This window comes from Vanacampus margaritifer, chromosome 15 (assembly GCF_051991255.1).
Source record: "Vanacampus margaritifer isolate UIUO_Vmar chromosome 15, RoL_Vmar_1.0, whole genome shotgun sequence".
Lineage (NCBI taxonomy): Eukaryota > Metazoa > Chordata > Actinopteri > Syngnathiformes > Syngnathidae > Vanacampus > Vanacampus margaritifer.
In genome coordinates this window covers 17,199,180-17,212,120 of record NC_135446.1, presented here as the reverse complement: position 1 = coordinate 17,212,120, position 12,941 = coordinate 17,199,180, and the positions used below count along the sequence as shown (strand labels likewise).

General features: G+C 38.5%; 2 protein-coding genes across 4 annotated transcripts in view; both read left to right on the top strand.

Annotated features, from left to right (window-relative positions):
* The first annotated feature begins 1,419 nt into the window (after positions 1–1,419).
* Positions 1,420–3,856, top strand: haus4 (HAUS augmin-like complex, subunit 4). Its single transcript, XM_077543532.1, has 9 exons — positions 1,420–1,576; positions 1,665–1,804; positions 1,916–2,047; positions 2,141–2,281; positions 2,374–2,470; positions 2,561–2,706; positions 2,794–2,924; positions 3,018–3,086; positions 3,184–3,856. The coding sequence occupies exons 1-9, from the start codon at positions 1,510–1,512 to the stop codon at positions 3,365–3,367; spliced, it is 1,107 nt and encodes a 368-aa protein (XP_077399658.1). The 5' UTR covers positions 1,420–1,509; the 3' UTR covers positions 3,368–3,856.
* A 366-nt stretch (positions 3,857–4,222) lies between these two features.
* The window catches only part of dock11 (dedicator of cytokinesis 11), a 32,862-nt gene continuing 24,143 nt past the window's right edge, over positions 4,223–12,941 (top strand). For all 3 annotated transcript variants that reach the window (XM_077543529.1, XM_077543527.1, XM_077543528.1), the window contains exons 1-11: positions 4,223–4,455; positions 6,087–6,203; positions 6,665–6,754; positions 9,060–9,142; positions 9,234–9,300; positions 10,487–10,582; positions 10,654–10,788; positions 11,095–11,278; positions 12,419–12,498; positions 12,619–12,702; positions 12,790–12,930. In XM_077543529.1, the coding sequence (XP_077399655.1) occupies positions 4,351–4,455; positions 6,087–6,203; positions 6,665–6,754; positions 9,060–9,142; positions 9,234–9,300; positions 10,487–10,582; positions 10,654–10,788; positions 11,095–11,278; positions 12,419–12,498; positions 12,619–12,702; positions 12,790–12,930 (1,182 nt within the window). In that variant the 5' untranslated portion in view covers positions 4,223–4,350. The remainder of the gene's footprint in view (positions 4,456–6,086; positions 6,204–6,664; positions 6,755–9,059; positions 9,143–9,233; positions 9,301–10,486; positions 10,583–10,653; positions 10,789–11,094; positions 11,279–12,418; positions 12,499–12,618; positions 12,703–12,789; positions 12,931–12,941) is intronic.

The window sequence follows — 12,941 nt, the reverse complement described above, 5'->3', positions numbered from 1 at the left end:
TTACTAACACAGTAGCTATTGACATTCAATAGCAAAGCAGAGGAAAATAAAAGCAGCTTACTAAAATTGCTAAATTAACATACAATGACAACATTTAAACACATTAATAGAAGACTTAAAAAGACATTTAAAAGTAAAGTAAAAAATAAAGATATGTTTCTAAAATTATTAAAAGACGATAGTCAGGCCCACGTTTGACACATACTAATGACACCCTCTGGTCTAAACCCCCCTGGAGGACAATGGGAAAAAAACAACATATGGGTTAAAAAGAAGAAACCTTGAGAAGGGACCAAAGATTGGGATCCCCCTTCAAGGATGACTTGGCTGCAGAGGTGCTGACCACCTCAAACATTTCCTAGATGTAAAATACATCAGCTAACCCGTAGCTATCAACATAAATAATTAGCAAAAAAAAATAGAGTAATCGTAATGATAATAGTCATGTTTTGTTAAAGAAATGTTCCACATTTGTTCGCTGGTTTAAGTGGTATACTACTTACACCACATCTGTATATCATTTGAAGGTAGTGTATTGCACTGCTTTGTGCAGATTGCGTGCTCAAAAGCTCCATTAAGGTGCTTTAACACCCCTTAAAATGGCTAGAAATGCCTTTGACTGAACATGTTTAGGCAAGGTATGATCACACATACAGTAGCACCATAAATGCAGCACCAACCAAACCAGATATGGAAAAGGGCTGATGTAAGGAAGCAGCTGTGGAGAAGCTCACGCCTGAGGGGGGAAGACCTCACTGACACTGAAGAACACATGTACACTGGGGGTGCAGATTGTATATTATGGTTCACCAGACGTGCGGTGTGAGAGATTTCACTGGCGTCGGGCCAAAACCTCATAAGTCACAATTTGGGAAAATTATTTTTTCTTCTTCTTCTTTCAAAAATCTACACTTTTGGTCACTCAACACACGTGTGTGTGTGTGTGTGTATGTGTGTGTCCATCCATCCATCCATTTTCTTAATCGCTTATTTTTCCAACGTGACACAAACTGAAAAATACTTCACACACACATTTATTACTAGACAGATCTACAAGGACTTCACTTGAAAATGGAGAAATGTTTTATGCTTTAATTTGGTTATTTTAGAAGATATATATATATATAATTTTATAATTGTATACTTGTTACTCATCCTAGCTAAATTATATCTCCATAAATGTAAAAAAAATAGAGTAAAAAACAAACCAACTTTAATGTACCCTCTGGCATGTATTATATGTTCAATGTTGTATACAGGTTTTTTTTTAAATATACTTTACTTCTGAATAAAGAATAATAATTAAACATTGAAAATACAAACACTTCTCACGCGTCACAATGTTGTGTTTTCGCGTTTTCTCGCGAGAGGCAAGCACCTTTCACAAGCGTTTTGTACCACGTGTATCTATTTGGCCAATAAAATGGTTTCCCTCAGGCGCGCAACTTGAGTCAGGAAGTTTCTTCGCTCCGCGTAAAACAGGAGAAAAAGCAGTTAATCTCAGCCAAAATGACTGCTGAACCTGGCGCCACTGGTGGATTGGTGCTTGGAAACGAAGACAAAGTGCATCAACAGGGTGAGAAAACAAACGTGTTTTGTTTGCCGTTGTTATAAAATGCGGTCGTGCTTACTAACATGATGTATGTCGTTGGACTCCCGCACAGTTTTGGCCTCGTTTCCACTATGTGACCTGACAGAAGAGGACCTGAGGCAAAACCCCCAATTCTGTAAACTCTTAACCAGTCTGGCTCATTATGTGGATAAAACTGGACTCACTAATTCACTGAAAAAGGAGTTAGAGACGGTATAAACAAGCATTTATACCGTAATATACGTTGCAATGTGTTTTAGTTCCTGCAAAGTGTTAGTTTATGTCCTCCTCAGTTTTTTTGCTTTTTTTCCCCCTTTTCTTCAGGCTCAGCAGAAACTACTGAGCCAGCGGCGAGCCTGGCTGCAGTCTGAGAGCATCCACAGAGCGCTGCAGGAGATGATTCAGGACCACAGGGTCAGGAAGCATCATGCCGCTGTACCACCTGACGAGAACATGGTGGGCCTCCCAGATTTGAACAAACTTCTGTCAGTCAATTCCTGCCGGTTTCTTATGTGACGTTAACCTGTCAACTTTGTGACATGATCCTAGTTTTACGAAACAATGGAGAAATGCCTTCTTGTGGCCAAGTGTGCAAGAAAGCTGGATCCTAGCAACACCACCAAAAAGGATCAGCCGTCCATTCTGGGTTTGACCCCTCAAGATGTCATGGAGCTCATGCCTTCTGAGAATGTATGTGATCAAAACGTACTTAGTGAAGACAAATTTTTATTTCTTTCATTTCAACTAATTTACCTTGTGCCAATTCTGCTTGTAATTCACAGAACATACAAAAAATGAAACAGATGTTACCTGGAGCGCTGGAGCAACACCTCAAGAAAAAATGTTTTAGTTTACTTTCCTACTATCAACCTGAATGGGGTGTGTTTCCTTTTTCCACACATAATTAAGTTGTGTCATCATGTTCTTGTGTAGCTGTTAACAATGTTTTATATATATATATATAAATAGAGAATGACAGTGAATCTCTGAAGAGGTGCAAGTTGTCCCATATGTCTGCACAACTGGTTAAAGACAAAAAAAAGGTTGAAGCTCTGAAGGAAATCTCCCGGGAAAAGAGGGTGCTCCTCCAAAGGCAGACACAGCTGTACCTTTCTGTAAGCTGCATACAGTACATTTGTGTTCTTTACAGACTCACTCAGTGCATATAGTTTGGAAAAGAGCTCAATTGAAACCACTTGCAGGAGATGACAGCGTGTGTCCAGCTCCTTCAGTCTTTCATCCTGGAGAACCGCTTGACGATGCAGGCTGATTTGGACAGAAAGAAGTTGGACTACTTTGAAGGCAAATGCGTATTAGTCATGCAAAAAATCGAGTAAGGAGTTTAACTCTTAATACATTTATCAGTGTGTTTCCAGTATATATTGCTTTTAAATATTAGTCTGTTTATTCTTTCGTCCATTTTTAGGGCTGAGATGGTTGCGATAAAGCTGGAAACGTACACACCTGACTCCATTTCTACCCACAAAGAAATAAGGCAAGATGAGTTTTGGGATATTGAGCTTTGTATATTACAGCTTGAAAAACATTTACCTTTTTTTTTTGGTGTAATTTTTATTGTGTCTGAATTGCAGAAAAACTCTGGAGTCAGAGCTTAGAGCCTGTCAGGTGGAGAAACAGTCGGTGGAGTCAGAGTTGTCCTCCTTTGAGATCTTGGGCAAGGAATTTGAGGCCCTGGCTGAGGAGTATGGCAAATTGCGAGAGGAAATTGAAATGAAAAAGTGGGCTCTGAAGGAATTTACCAAATATAATTCCTAGGGATGCTCCTACCTGACCTGGGATTGACGTGCATTGAATGATAAGGCTTGAATGATCAACCTTTCAGGACGTAGGTTTTTTGAATATTTGATTCCATTTTTGTTCTTGGGTTTACACTGCATACTTGCTATTTGTTCCCCTTATGTACAAAATGAGCAGTGAGCAAGGGTTGATTGCCTTTAAATTTGATGTATTGTGGTACAGGTATACTGTATATTAGTGTCCCATGATAGATCATCCATCTGACAGAGCCACAGCAATAAAATCCACTGGATAGCAGACTGTTCAACTGACCGATGTCATACAATTAAAGAATAGCTGCCACTTTATTCAACTAAACATGTCAGATTTCACATAAAATACATTAGTGAGTGATATTCTCTTTTAATTTCAGTGTATATCCACTCTGCTGTATGGATGCTCCATTAGAAGTTTCGTTGTTCCCTTGTGACAATGCAATAAATATTCTGAATCTGAATATAAATTACACGAATGACATGTTTGTTCAATGTTGTGCCTTATACTGCTAACGTATGCAGAAAAAGTGGACAAACGTGAGACTATAGGAAAGACTGGGAATTTGAAGTGCGTGCCGTGCACAATAACCCCCACTAGAGGGCAGCAAGAGAACATCCAGGGGAATATTTGTTGATATAAACCCGACATATTTTCGACGCATTAGGGTCGTCGGTTAGTAAATAAAACTGTTTTCTCATTTTGTCAATCAGCTCTTGTATATCAATAGATTTGGCAGTGACGACCAGAAGTGCGTGTCATGAGACCCGGAAGTGAGCGAGCGCTTTGTCACTCCCCTTTGGCCTCCTCTCATCAGCATCACGAGAAGCGCCCGCCCCGCCTCGCGACGTCAAACCGCTGGCGTTGGCTGGCTGGCTGGCCGGCCCCCCACCTCTAAACGCGGCCCACATCTGGCCGCCGGGACACGCGTTGTGGATATATACATCTCTAAATCTTTTTGGAGCGCTATGTCTGAGGTTCGCAAATTCACCAAGAGGCTGAGCAAGCCCGGGACGGCGGCGGAAGTCCGACAGAGCGTGTCGGAGGCGGTGAGGACCTCAGTGGACCCGGTGGTGAGCAAGGAGATCTTGTTGTCTTTTTTTTTTTTGCCGAGCTAATGTGCTTTAAGAGTCAGAGAAATCCTTTCTCCATAAGCAGACCCCCATGCACGTATGTTTTTGTCTGTTCTTTCTGACGTTGAAATAAAAATTGCGTTCAAGTACCATCAAAATGCTCGAAAAAAGAACTGTTAGGCATGCATTGATAAAAGTGCGTTGAAAGCAGAATGTCCTTCAATCTTCCGCAGCTCCTTTTGTCTGTCACTTTGGACAGGACATTCTTGCCTCGTCATGTCTGATGGACTCAGCCACATGGTGCAGTAAAGCACAGTGTAACATGCCCTCATTCATTCATAAGTAGTTTTTTTTTTTCATGTGTTAATAGCAACCATAGCTGCCTGGAGTCATGAGGGGATTATAGGCGGTCAGTGGTTTTGAGGCAGTCGTAGAAGAACCCTGCTGACCCAGCATTGTGGCTGTGTGTGTGGATTTAGTTCCTATGTGTCAGAAACACTGCATGACTTACTTAAATCGGTGTTCAGGTTGAAAGTGTGAGCAGTACTGGTGTCATAAGGTAGCGTTTACTCTTTTGATTTGACATGCCTGGATGCTGTTTTGAGGAGATTTTGTGGGAATTCCCTCAAGCGTCCTTCCTGTGGGTTCATCAATGTCCTCTTTTTGGTGCCTCTCTAGGACATTGTAGAGGCCTTGTTGACGTCATTTGTATGTTTGTATGACATGCTATATGCAGTGTTTCTATATAAGCATAGCCTAAAGTGCGGCAAAATTAAGATGAACTATTAACAACAATCATTACATTCACTGGATACTTACACACGCACAATGAGTTTCATTGTACGTGTGTCAGAAATATCCCTGGATTGGTTAGACAAAAAAAATAATAATCCTAACTCCGCAAAATGCAACAAATGAGGATTTGCATTTTTTTTTTTTTATGTTGTTGTGTCATATACTGAAACACTATTGGGCTTGTCGTGGCGGAGGTTTGTTTGGTGTGCTCATCGGCTCGCTTGCATGAACACACATGTTGCCGCCCTCCGGAAACCTCACTGGCATCATTTTCAAACCCTGTGCAAGGAATGAGTGCATGCTTTACAAAGCAGTTCTTATATTTCACTTTTTTTTTATATATTCAAGTAAAAGTAGAAAAGTCATTTTTTTTGGACCGCCTCGCCCTCCCCCTTGTCCGCTTCTTGTGTGTAACATGATCCGGCCCGCTGGTGCTGCTCAAAGCTGGCCCGTGACTTGTGGCTCTGCGGTTGAGCTCATTGCACATGACAGGAAGGAGAACTGCTGCTTTTTGGGCCCGAGCGTGTGCGCCGACCTCAGCAGACTATCGCTGTAAACGTTGCTTGCATGTGGCCGGGGGCTCACATGTGAAAAGGCGTGGAAGCGTTGGGCTTTTTTAGCATGACTGTCTAAACTTCCCAACCAAATAAATGTATGATAGTAATGTTTTCTCATCTTCTGTTAACTTTCAGCCAAAATGCTTAGACTAGCGATTTCAAATGAGCCTCACTTCCTTAGGAAACTCAAAAAGTGGAAGTTATAATACCATGGCACATTGCCTGGACTCCAGATCACAACACAACTGTCTTATTTGAATCTTCTTTCCCCCATCTCAGGAGCAGCCCAAGTTCATTGAGCCTTTGGACTACGAGGCGGTGGTGTTCCAGAGGAAGTCTCAGATCCACAGCGACCCTCAACGAGACCTGCTGCTCTGCCCCGTCGACGATGTTTCGGTGATGTTGTGTTTCTTTGAGCTTAGATGAGGGCGCAGTTTTACGAATCTGGTGAAAGAGACAGCTGGGGAGGGAGCTGGGAGCTGATTGGCTGATACGAAAGGGGGGGGGGGGGTGGCAACCAGCCATCTGACTTTGTAGGGATACACCACAAAAAACTGTCATGAACTGGATAAATGGAAAGCACATTTCCATTCATAATAACATTTTGGATCCATAGTGTACAATTGTGCAAGTATTAAGTCTACCAATGACATTTTTTTTTTTTGCTCCAGTACTTTTTGAGGCAAGATTTTTCCAAACTTTCCCTATGATAAGCTCCAATGCAAACCCAGCCAGACAGCACATGTGTTTTGATTTATTTAGAGAACTGCTTTAACCCTGTGACGCTAGTATGTATTCCACTCAGTTTTTTTGGGCTTTGCTTCTCAACGTGTGTGTGTGTGCGTGCTCACATGCAGGAGTCCCAAATATCCCGACAGAGGCGGACCGTGGTCCCCTCTGTGCCCCAGAATGCAGAGCGGGAAGCCAGGAGTCTGTTTGCCAAAAAGGTACTACGACGCTAACTCGTAAAATGTGGTGGTGGTTGAAGGTCAGGAAGTAGAAGAACATTGCTTTAGTTTCGAGAATGGGATTCAAGGCCAACATTCAGCATTAGCGAAGGTTTATTAGTCATGTGGGGCAGGATTTTAAGTTTTTGCAGACTTCGGCCAGGTTCTGTTTAACAGACCCGTGCTTCCTTGTCATCTGCTTGACTAAGAGCTATTAACTCATTCACTGCCTTTGACAGCTATAGACATTAAAAAATCATTCTATTTTTTAGTTTAACATTTTTTCCCATTTTTGTTAACAAGAGTATGAAAACCTAGATTTTGTTTGTACATTTAGAACAGATATACAATTTGTGATTAATCGCGAGTTAACTAGTGAAGTCATGCGATTAATTACGATTACAAATTTTAATCGCCTGATGCCCCTAATTTTTAATAACCTTTTCTTTGAAAAAAATAAAAATCCTTTTAATTTTTAATAATTTTTTTTTTTTTTTTAAGAAAAAAATATTTAAAAAATTAGGGGCGCCGGGCGATTAAAGTCATGCGATTAATTACGATTACAAATTTCAATCGCCTGATGCCCCTAATTTTTAATAACCTTTTCTTGAAAAAAATAAAAATCTTTTTAATTTTTAATAATGTTTTTTTTTAAGAAAAAAATATTTAAAAAATTAGGGGCGCCGGGCGATTAAAGTCATGCATTTAATTACGATTACAAATTTTAATCGCCTGATGCCCCTAATTTTTAATAACCTTTTCTTTGAAAAAAAAAAAATCTTTTTAATTTTTAATAATGTTTTTTTTTAAGAAAAAAATACTTAAAAAATTAGGGGCGCCGGGCGATTAAAGTCATGCGATTAATTACGATTACAAATTTTAATCGCCTGATGCCCTTAATTTTTAATAACCTTTTCTTTGAAAAAAATAAAAATCTTTTTAATTTTTAATAATGTTTTTTTTTTTAAGAAAAAAATATTTAAAAAATTAGGGGCTCCGGGCGATTAAAGTCATACGATTAATTACGATTACAAATTTTAATCGCCTGATGCCCCTAATTTTTAATAACCTTTTCTTTGAAAAAAATAAAAATCTTTTTAATTTTTAATAATGTTTTTTTTTTAAGAAAAAATTATTAAAAAAATTAGGGGCGCCGGGCGATTAAAGTCATGCGATTAATTACGATTACAAATTTTAATCACCTGATGCCCCTAATTTTTAATAACCTTTTCTTTGAAAAAAATCATCAAAATCTTTTTAATTTTTAATAATGTTTTTTTTTTTTAAGAAAAAATTATTTAAAAAATTAGGGGCACCGGGCGATTAAAGTCATGCGATTAATTCCGATTACAAATTTTAATCGCCTGATGCCCCTAATTTTTAATAACCTTTTCTTTGAAAAAAATAAAAATCTTTTTAATTTTTAATAATGTTTTTTTTTTTTAGGAAAAAATTATTTAAAAAATTAGGGGCGCCGGGCGATTAAAGTCATGCGATTAATTACGATTACAAATTTTAATCGCCTGATGCCCCTAATTTTTAATAACCTTTTCTTTGAAAAAAATAAAAATCTTTTAAATTTTTAATAATGTTTTTTTTTAAGAAAAAAATATTTAAAAAATTAGGGGCGCCGGGCGATTAAAGTCATGCGATTAATTACGATTACAAATTTTAATCGCCTGATGCCCTTAATTTTTAATAACCTTTTCTTTGAAAAAAAATAAAAATCTTTTTAATTTTTAATAATGTTTTTTTTTTTAAGAAAAAATTATTAAAAAAATTAGGGGCGCCGGGCGATTAAAGTCATGCGATTAATTCCGATTACAAATTTTAATCGCCTGATGCCCCTAATTTTTAATAACCTTTTCTTTGAAAAAAATAAAAATCTTTTTAATTTTTAATAATGTTTTTTTTTTAAGAAAAAATTATTTAAAAAATTAGGGGCGCCGGGCGATTAAATTTTTTAAACGTAATTAATCGCATGACTTCACTAGTTAACTCACGATTAATCACAAATTTTATATCTGTCCTAATACAAAAAAAAAATCTAGGTTTTTATACTTTTGTTAACAAAAGTGGGAAAAAATGTTAAACTAGAAATAGTTCAAATGACTTTTTGACGTCTATAGCCGTCAATGGCAGTGAATGAGTTAAAACTTCCCAACATGTGCAAGGGAGGCCTTTTTCCAACAATGTCCCAGATACAACTCAAATTTAGTCCAGGCCTGTGAGTCAGAGTCAGAGGACAGAAATTTCCCTCACTGGCGTGCTCCTGTTATTATGTGTGTGTTTATGTGTCTGGCAGTGCATCAACATGTACAAGACCGACTGGCATGTCATCAACTACAAATACGAGGCCTATTCTGGCGACTTCCGCATGTTACCCAGGTAAGGTGGGGAGGAAGTTGTGTTGAGTAGAAGCGAGAAGCTGAGAGCTCCTTCTAATAAATCTCAGCCTCTCTCTTATATTTTTCCATAGCAAAGGCTCGAAGGCAGACAAGCTAGCGGCTCACGTGTTCGAGGTCGATGAAGACGCCAAAGACGAGGTACGAGGAGGTCACCAAGCTTTCCATCATCATACATATATTATACACACAAGCTTTTTTTTTTTACTGATTTGTGGCCCTTGAATCCAGGAAGCAATGCAGTCACACAGGGCCGTAAAACCAGAAACCCTCTGTTAACGTTCTATAAATAGCTCCTCTATTGATTCTTCCCTTGTTGTCATCCGGCCAGATGGATTCAAACGGAGAAAGGGTTTCAATTGGAGAAAATAAGGGGATGGCAAGGCTGATGCTCAAATGGCTCTGTTGCTTCGTGAAACTGTAAACTACATACAATAAGTCGTTTTGAATGTAGTTTTTTTTAAAATTAAGTTTTAACAAATTTTTAGAGCAGATTTGTTAGTTCTTATTAGGATTTTTTTAATGCTTCAGTTTTATTTTTTATTTTTTTATTTTAGAGTTTTATGGTATAAATTTTTTTCAAATGTTGCTTATTAAACCTTTTTCAAACAAAGCCCAACGGCCAACATGAAGTGATAATAGAATACTGCAAGTTACATTTTAAAAGGTAGAGCCATATGTCTATCCCGATTATCAAAATGCGTAATACAATCCCAATTTAAAAAAAAAAAAGGGAAAAAGAAAAAAAATCCGAATGTTGAGATAAAATAAATATGCCTTTTATTCATCCTAGTTTTATTTTTTAAATATTTGGCAATTGTAACAAAAAAAGTCACTTAAGTATTGTGTAATAAAGTACTACAATTCTCAAATTACTATTCGGACCTACAGCAATACTAAAATAAAAACATTTCAATTTTAAATGTATATATTCATCATTTTAAATTTTCAATCGATCCCCAGAAGCTCATGCATTTTATTTATTAATATAAATGAAAACAAAGGAGATTTTCGCTGTAATTATAGTGAGTTACTTTAAAAAAAATTTTTAGTTTGTTTTAATTGTTTTTGGAAATGAAAATTAGAGATTTTCAGACCGATGAGTAGTCACCGGTACCAATACCACTAGTATTTTTGATACATAAAAATTCCCCCCAAAAAATGACAGATAATTATATATATTAGATATTAAAATTGCATGAAATTAATGTCCATTTTCTGTTATCATAATTTCTAGTCTGTCGTTCCTGATCGTATATGGTAAGCAACACTGAAATTCAACCTCGAAGTGTGATCAATATAATAATAGTATGTTTGTTTGCGTCAGGACACGTCGTCGCTGTGCTCCCAGAGGGCCGGCATCATGAAGCAGGGCTGGCTTCAGAAAGCCAACATTAACAGCAGTCTGTCTGTCTCCATGAGGGTGAGTCACCGGCCACCATCCGCACAAAAAAAAACACAACAGACCTCTCATTGCGATCATCGTCACCGCAGGTGTTCAAGAGGAGGTACTTCTTCCTGTCCCAGCTCCCGGACGGTTCCTACATCCTCAACTCGTACAAGGATGAGAAACACTGCAAGGAAACCAAAGGCTCCATCTATCTGGATTCATGCATTGATGTCATTCAGGTTAGATGGAGCTAGCAGCATATGCTAAATGTTGTACTTTAACACAAGGGGCCATTCGGTTTGCTTCTCATCCTGCCACGTGTGTGGCTGCCTGCTCCCGGAAAGCTTTTTGTTAGATGAGGCTACTCACAAGATGAATGGGAGGAGACTCATTCTGGCTAATGGCTCTGGTGTGAAAGCTTGTAATTCATTCCTGCGCACGTGGATTAAAACCCCCATCTTTCATTTGAGCTGCTCATCGATATTATGAGCTGGCCTGGCCTTCTCTACCTGTTAAAAGTCTATAAATCTCTCCCCCTCCTCCAGAGCCCTAAAATGCGGCGGAATGGCTTTGAGCTAAAGATGCAGGACCGCTACAGCCACTTTTTGGCGGCTGACAGTGAAGCAGAGATGGAGGAGTGGGTGGCTACGCTCAAACAGGCCTTGCAGAACAGTACCGAGGCCTGCCAGGAGAGGAGGAACGGAGGGGAGTCCCTGGACGGCTCCTTGGGTGAGATGACGAAAACACAAGAAATTAGGGCTGAACAGTTTTGAAAAATAGTCAAAATTAGATTTTTTTCCCCCCCTCAATAATATAATTGCGATTTGATATGTGAATATTTTGTCAAGGTCCTCGTCTCGTGTAATTTTGAACAAACACAGGGAATACATTATTAAAATAAACAATATCACTAGGGGTGTGAATTGTCTAGTACCTTTCGATTCGTGTCACGATTCGATTTGATACCGATTAATCCCGATACAAATCTATAAATAGATTTTTTTTTTTTTTACTCAAATTTAGAAAATATTAATCAGTAAACTTGTACATGTACACTGTAAGATTTGAATGAAAATGTATTTATTTATCTGAAAATTCAGGTTGCAGTCTGTTTCATGTTTGGACAGCACTCAAATAAAATATTAAGGCTTAATATTCCATTAATATAACATTATTCCATGCTTAATGTGTGAATCCTAACCCTAAGTAAGACGTTTTGTTAAATATTCCCATAAAAAATTGATGTTTAAAAATCGATTCGGCCACATATTGAATAGATTCGAGAATTGCGCGCTGTAATATCGCGATATTTTGCAGAATCGATTTTTTTCTAACACCCCTAAATGTAACAATTATTATTTTTTGGTTTTATAGGTTAGTCTTACGCAAAATAAAGGCAAATGAAGCATGAATTAATATGTAAGACAATTTATTTATCTACTTCATTTAAAGTTGTTAAAAGAGAAATCAACCCAAACAATTTATTTACAATAATTTGTTCTCCCGTTTTATCCATCTCACGGGGCAGCCATTTTGCCAGCGAGTGGCAAAATGGCCGCCCCCTGAGATAGATAAAATTTTGGGGATTTTGCTAATTTATTCACATTCCACAAATACAATAATAATCCGAATGTCGTGTTTAGACGAGTTGGGGCGCATACAACATATTGTAAAGAACATTTTTCGGTTGACTTGCCGTTTCTTAAAGCACTCAATACGACAACTTCGCAAAATTCTACCAAACCTGTCATAGGTCAGATTACAAAAACAATGCAAACAAGTCTTTTGAACTGGTTCAATTAAAACTGGTTCAGATACGTCGTCTGCGTTATTAATGATTCTTTCCCGACAACTGTTCTGTCCAATCAGATGATGTCACGAGCTGCCAAGGTAAAAGTGAGAGCCAGCCAGAAGGTCTAGGGAGGAACCTACAACCTGAACTCACAAAAGTACAGAAATTGTGCTGCTTTCATTGAAATATATCCCAGAACTGCTCCCATTTTGTTTTATGGCATAAGGGAGGAATAACACCTCTCAATCTCTTTGTGTGTGTGTGTGTGTGTGTGTAGTATGCGAGGGAAACAGACCAGCTCAATAAGATGAACCGGAACGAAGGCAGGCAAAAGCTTTTCTCTCTGGACCCTGAGACACAGGTAGCGAGAACGCTTGTCCCCTTTTTTTATTTATTTATTCATGTATTGATGGTCTGACCATTTGACCTTTTCTCACCCACTCCCCAGAGACTTGACTTCTCCGGCATCGAACCGGACGTGAAGCCGTTTGAGGAGCGCTTCGGCCGCCGTATCGTGGTTGGCTGCCACGATCTCACCTTCAGTCTCCAGGGCTGCGTCAGTGAAAAGGGTGACGCCGTCCTTACCAACGTACGCCATCA

What these genes read in the sequence shown, in the direction of transcription:
- haus4 (XM_077543532.1), top strand. Translation starts at nt 1,510, where the DNA reads ATGACTGCTGAACCTGGCGCCACTGGTGGATTGGTGCTTGGAAACGAA. An exon ending in CTACTATCAACCTGAATGGG is followed by an intron (nt 2,471 to 2,560) that starts GTGTGTTTCCTT and finishes ATATATAAATAG; the next exon opens with AGAATGACAGTGAATCTCTG. An exon ending in TCTACCCACAAAGAAATAAG is followed by an intron (nt 3,087 to 3,183) that starts GCAAGATGAGTT and finishes TCTGAATTGCAG; the next exon opens with AAAAACTCTGGAGTCAGAGC.